Source organism: Triticum aestivum, chromosome 3B (genome assembly GCF_018294505.1).
Source record: "Triticum aestivum cultivar Chinese Spring chromosome 3B, IWGSC CS RefSeq v2.1, whole genome shotgun sequence".
Lineage (NCBI taxonomy): Eukaryota > Viridiplantae > Streptophyta > Magnoliopsida > Poales > Poaceae > Triticum > Triticum aestivum.
Window position 1 is genome coordinate 795,644,049 of NC_057801.1, and position 5,746 is coordinate 795,649,794.

The following is a 5,746-nucleotide window of genomic DNA, read 5'->3' on the forward strand; positions in this document are numbered from 1 at the left end:
TCAGATCTGGAGTTTGATGGCGTGTTCGGGGTGTTGCCTCGATCTGATTCGTTCAATGGCAATGGCAACGGCTTTGGTGAGTCAGAGGTCCACAAAGTTGCATAGTAGTGATGGAGCTGCGTCGAGCTCGGGTGAAGAGGTGATTTTTCTTTTTTTTTCCTTTGGTGGCAGTTGTGGTGGTGCCGGAGGCACGTGACGGGTGTTAGTGTCAAACTCAGAATATTCTTCGGTCTTGATTGTTCTCTCTCTTGCTTGGTGTTTCTTTGTGCAAAGGATTACGTCTACTATCATTTCAGTTTTATCAGGTCGATGTGTACATGACTTGTATTATGATTTTTATATGATATAAATAAGGCACGTTTTAGCGTGGAAAATATCAAAACGCCGTGTCATCATCACAAGCTGATAACTGTCGTTTCGAGATGCGGAAGGTGAGCTTTCAGCCCTGGAAGAACATGGCATGATTAATTTAAGGTATCACTAATCTTCGATGCCAAGCTGCCGTGAAGTTTCTCGCAAGGGAAACACACGCACCAGGACGAAATATATAACTGACGACCGAGGCGGCCGGAGTTAGATACACATACATCCCGGCCAAAAATCAGGCGCGCATGGAAGGGAGGTGCGACGCCGCCGCGTTGCCGTCGGAGCCTGTGATGGTGAGGCTCATCGGCTGCTTCGGCAGCCCGGTCGTCCACCGCGCCGAGCTGGCCCTGCGCCTCAAGGGCGTCCCCTACGAGCTCATCGAGGAGGACCTCAACAACAAGAGCGAGCTGCTGCTGACGCACAACCCCGTCCACAAGACCGTCCCCGTGCTCCTCCACGGCGACCGCTCCATACCGGAGTCGCTCGTCATCGTCGAGTACGTCGACGAGGCCTTCCCCGCCGGCCCGCCGCTGCTCCCATCCGACCCCCTCGCACGCGCCAACGCCCGCTTCTGGGCAAGATTTCTCGAAGAGGAGGTACAGCAACCGCAGTAATTCAGCACCCATCTTTGATTTTCAGTTTTCACTCACGGCTCTGCTATATGTGTGCGCAGTTCAAGAAGCCCTTGTGGATTGCGCTGTGGACGGACGGCGAGGCGCAGGCAGCGGCGGCGAGGGAGACGAAGGCGAACCTGACGCTGCTGGAGGCGCAGCTGCCGGAGGGGAAGAGGTTCTTCGGCGGCGACTCCATCGGCTTCCTCGACATCGCCGTCGGCGGGGCGCTCGCGCACTGGATGGGTGTGGTCGAGGAGATGGCCGGCGTGCGGCTGCTCACCGAAGAGGACCACCCGGCGCTGTGCCGCTGGGCGAGGGCGTACAGGGCCGACGAGACCGTGCGGCAGTGCCTCCCGGACAGGGACCGCGTGCTCGCCGCCTTGGCGGCCAGGAAGGACCTCTACGTCTCCATTGCCAAGGCCATGGCTGCACAGAAGTAGCACCCCATTTCACGACGAGGAAGGGGATACAAAGTCAATGATTCCGGACTTGTATTGTATGAATGTCGATGCATGTGGAAGGTGGATCCGATGGAATAATAAAAAAGAGCAATTTGTCGCCTGTCTTGGCTCTTGGGCCGTTGTGGGGTATACTGGCCACTTGGACCCAACTTTGCTTGATGAGTGAGCAATGAGGCCATGCTAGAGTTAGCCATGGTTGTTAACCAGCATAATGTAATCGCAATGATGTACTTAAGCCAAACAAATATTATTGGGTTTGTATCAATCAAGATGTATCCTGGTCAAATGGTGGGGCGTGCGAGCATTCTTCATTGTCCAGCTTTTTATTTTCTTTTGAGATCAACGACTAGAAAGAGTGATCACACACTGCAAGGCAATCATCATGTAGCATTTGCCGGAATTCTCTAGGGGTGTCCGCAAGACAGAAGAAGTCGCCTGAAGTTCTAGCCCAAATTAACTGCAAGGCTGTGAGCAAACTTGTTTTGGTCGCCACCAACCCACGTGACCTGATGGGATTTCAAGTGCTTCAAAATCTCCTTGGAATCACAGATAGCAGGGAACAGCTTGGAACTGTTCAAAATTGTTTCAGAGTTTAGGGCCTGAACCAATGGTAGAGAGACCAATTCAGCAATTATTGCGCCGTCAAACAGTTTTCACAGTTCATTCGGACCAACAAGAACTACAATTCCCTCAGCTTCCTCCGCACTACCACAAATACCAGTTTGGGGGCCCATTGAGAAGAACGGCAGAACTCCACTGTTCTTCCTGACGACAGCACCCATCATGCTAGATACCGAGCCCGCAAGGAAGGAAGCATCTGTGTTCATTTTAATCAACTCTACTTTTTTTTTTCAAATACATGTTGTACACTTTTATTTTAATACATGTTTTTGAACACTTTTCTGAATATATGGTCAATAATTTTCCAAATACACAAGTCCACAGTCTACATTTTTCATACACACCAGGTACATTCTTTAGTACATGTTTAACATTTTTAGAATGCATGATCATATTTTTTGAAATATAAGTTTGATGCCTATTTTATTTACCATACCTATTATACAGTTTTCTGGTAGACATATAAACATTTTAAAATAAATTTAAACATTTTTCAAATACAAGGTTAACATTGTCCAAACATATATTTTGATACAGGTAGTACATTTTTCTTATAGATCAGCAACATTTTTTATATATACATTTAACAAAATTAAATAATTTTTATGCCTATTTGTTTCCACATACCTTGTACATTTTCTTATATATCAGAAAAAATTATATACATTGTAACATTTTCGAAATACGTGATTACATTTTTTTAAAATACTTTTATGCCTACTTGTTTCCATAAACCTTGTACATTTTTTTGTATAGAAAAAACATTTTTGTACAATGTAATATTTTTCAAATACATGACTACATTTTTTCAAACATATATTTTTATGTCAATGTTTTTTCATACACATTGTACATTTTACATATATGTATTAAAAATACATGTTTAAAATATTTCAAATGCATGATTTATATTTTTCAGAGATTTACGTAAAGGGATTATTGTATTATATATTTGTACTATTTTCAAATAAAAAAATAAGAAAAGAAAACATAAGATGCGGAAAATAGGAAAAAATGAGCGCTTAATGCCCCTCGCGCTTGGCCGGCCCAATAGCACAGGCACTTGAGGCAGGCGATCCTGCCTTCTCGCGTCAGGCGAGGTATGGACGGTAAACCCTTCCGCAAACGGGCGCACACCCCCTCTATGAACATTTTTTTAAATCCGATAGACTTTCTCCAAATTCGTGAATATTTTTCAAAATTGATCGACCTTTTCCAAATTTGTGAACATGTTTTTAAAAATCCATGATTTTTTGCAAAATCAATAACATTTAAAAAAATTGTGGATTTTTTTTCCAAAAAACATTTTCTTTTTCAAATAATTTATAATAGGACTGAAACAAGGGTGAAATAGCGTTGTTTTTGGAATAAAACATGAAAGTGATCGCGGTGCAGTGGTTATTGCACTAAGTGCGTCCACTATGGCATGCAAGTTTGAACCCCACATCACGCAAAATTAATAATAGTGTTGATGATTTTGTTTTCTTGCACTAATTATTGATGATTTCTTTTCTTTCTGGGCGCAAGTGATGCTGGGCCTACCCACTACCACTCGCCTCCAAGCGCCAACTAGCCTAGGCGGCGTTGAGGCCGCCAAATAGGAGCTCCCGGTATGAACCCGCTGGCAAGCCTTCTGTCACATGTGTACATGAATAAAAGCCAATGCACAATACTTGCACAATCCGAAAAAAGAAAGAAGGGAATTGAATCGTGCGCGGTCACGTACGTAGTATCATAAATCCCCTTTTTCGGAAGTCGACATCAAGCACCGAAACCCTAGAAGAAGAGAATGTATGTCCCACCGATCCACTCACGTGTCCGTCGTTGGCTCCGCCCCAAGCTGGATGATGCTCGATAGTTTCGCCTTCCGCAGGAATAATGACAACGAGTTTTCACTAGATGAAGACGCCGCCCCCTTCACGATCGAAGGCGACATCTCGCCGAGCGTGGAAGTAGTGGCAGATTATGAAAATGTGCATGCTTCGAATGGGGTTTGGGTTGGTCCGGGGTATCAGAGTCCAGTGTGGCGGACATCCGGACTCCGCGAGAGCACCTTGATTTGGAGCTGCTCTATGCGATTCGAACGTCCAGACCGGTCTGGCCCGATTTAGAGATTCAACTTGGACGGGTGGGGATGGATGAGAAGCATGAAGAGTGAATAAGCATAAGGACGTACGTTTGTTGCTCGGTTCCTTAAACATAGGAGGCGGTGGACGCACTTTTTTTCTTTTTTTTTCCAAGGAAAAATGAGATCCTTGAGCACTAGCACATATGACTTTTTTATAGAGCGGACCTTTTTATTTCAAGAACATCGGATACACTTTGGATATGCATCGACACATGTATACATAGTCGGCGGCGGACGCACTTTTCCCTTCTTTTTATTCCAAGAACATTGGATCCACTATGGATATGCATCGACATGTATACATAGCCCTGATTTCAGCATCATTGACCAGTACGCCATGGTCACAAGCATGCATATCCCCTTCTTGGTCGTGAACCGTGCTACTACTTCTGTGCAGCCATGGCCTTAGCAATGGAGACATACAGATCCTTCCTCGCCGCCAAGGCAGCGAGCACGCGGGACCTGTCCGGGAGGCACCCACGCACGGTCTCGTCGGCCCTGTACTCCCTCGCCCAGCGGCACAGCGCCGGGTGCGCCTCCTCGGTGAGCAGCCGCACCCCGGCCATCTCCTCGAACACCCCCATCCAGTGCGCGAGCGCCCCGCCGGCGGCGATGTCGAGGAAGCCGATGGCGTCGCCGCCGAAGAACCTCTTCCCCTCCGGCAGCTGCGCCTCCAGCAGCGCCAGCTTCTCCTTCGTCTCCCTCGCCGCCGCAGCCTGCGCCTCGCCGTCCGCCCACAGCGCGATCCACATAGGCTTCTTGCACTGCATGCCCATGCAGCAGAGTCATCGAGTGAAAACCATGAAAACTGAAAGTTGGGTGCTGAATTACTGCCGTTGCTGTACCTCCTCCTCTTCGAGGAATCGGACCCAGAAGCGGGCGGTTGCACGGGCGAGGGGGTCGACGGGGAGGAGCGGCGGGCCGGCGGGGAAGGCCTCGTCGACATACTCGACGATGACGAGCGACTCCGGGATGGAGCGGTCGCCGTGGAGGAGCACGGGGACGGTCTTGTGGATGGGGTTGTGCGTCAGCAGCAGCTCGCTCTTGTTGTTGAGGTCCTCCTCGATGAGCTCGTAGGGGACGCCCTTGAGGCGCAGGGCCAGCTCGGCGCGGTGGACCACCGGGCTGGCGAAGCAGCCGATGAGCCTCACCGGCTCCGACGACATCGCGGCGGCCGTGCTCCTCCCTTCCATGCTCCGCCTGCCTGATTTTCGCCGGGATGTATTTGTATCTAGCTCCGGCCGCCTCGGTGGTCAGTTATATATTTCGTCCTCGTGCGTGCGTTTCCCTTGCGAGAAACTTCACGGCAGCTTCGCATCAATGATCGAAGATTAGTGATAAGTTAATTTAGTTTTGCCATGTGCTTCCACGGCCTAAAGATAGCCCCAAACAATTGTTACTAGCTTGTGACGACGACACGACGTTTGAATTCGTGGGCGTTTTCTTCAGTGCATTGGAACACGAACGCCTTTTGGCCTTAAAAAACGAGGGTCGCGAGGACAGGGGATACCCGGAGCCGCCGCTCCGACTTCCATGCCGGCCCCGAGGCCGCGCAC

The 5,746-nt window shown here is 48.7% G+C and overlaps 2 protein-coding genes across 2 annotated transcripts; one reads left to right on the plus strand and one right to left on the minus strand.

Moving 5' to 3' along the window:
• Positions 1 to 508: 508 nt before the first annotated feature.
• On the plus strand, positions 509 to 1,706 carry LOC123066627 (glutathione transferase GST 23). The gene is made up of 2 exons (XM_044489674.1): positions 509 to 962; positions 1,040 to 1,706. Exons 1-2 carry the CDS (start codon positions 612 to 614, stop codon positions 1,418 to 1,420), a joined length of 732 nt encoding a protein of 243 aa, XP_044345609.1. The 5' UTR covers positions 509 to 611; the 3' UTR covers positions 1,421 to 1,706.
• A 2,648-nt stretch (positions 1,707 to 4,354) lies between these two features.
• LOC123066628 (glutathione transferase GST 23) lies at positions 4,355 to 5,422 on the minus strand. The gene is made up of 2 exons (XM_044489675.1): positions 5,036 to 5,422; positions 4,355 to 4,954 (listed from the first exon to the last, which is right to left on the minus strand). The coding sequence occupies exons 1-2, from the start codon at positions 5,381 to 5,383 to the stop codon at positions 4,574 to 4,576; spliced, it is 729 nt and encodes a 242-aa protein (XP_044345610.1). The 5' UTR covers positions 5,384 to 5,422; the 3' UTR covers positions 4,355 to 4,573.
• Positions 5,423 to 5,746: the final 324 nt, after the last annotated feature.

Excerpts from the sequence above, each read along its gene's own strand:
- LOC123066627 (XM_044489674.1), top strand. The coding sequence starts at position 612 with ATGGAAGGGAGGTGCGACGCCGCCGCGTTGCCGTCGGAGCCTGTGATG. Across the intron at positions 963-1,039 it reads CAAGATTTCTCGAAGAGGAG|TTCAAGAAGCCCTTGTGGAT; the intron begins GTACAGCAACCG and ends ATGTGTGCGCAG.
- LOC123066628 (XM_044489675.1), bottom strand. The coding sequence starts at position 5,383 with ATGGAAGGGAGGAGCACGGCCGCCGCGATGTCGTCGGAGCCGGTGAGG. Across the intron at positions 4,955-5,035 it reads GATTCCTCGAAGAGGAGGAG|TGCAAGAAGCCTATGTGGAT; the intron begins GTACAGCAACGG and ends ATGGGCATGCAG.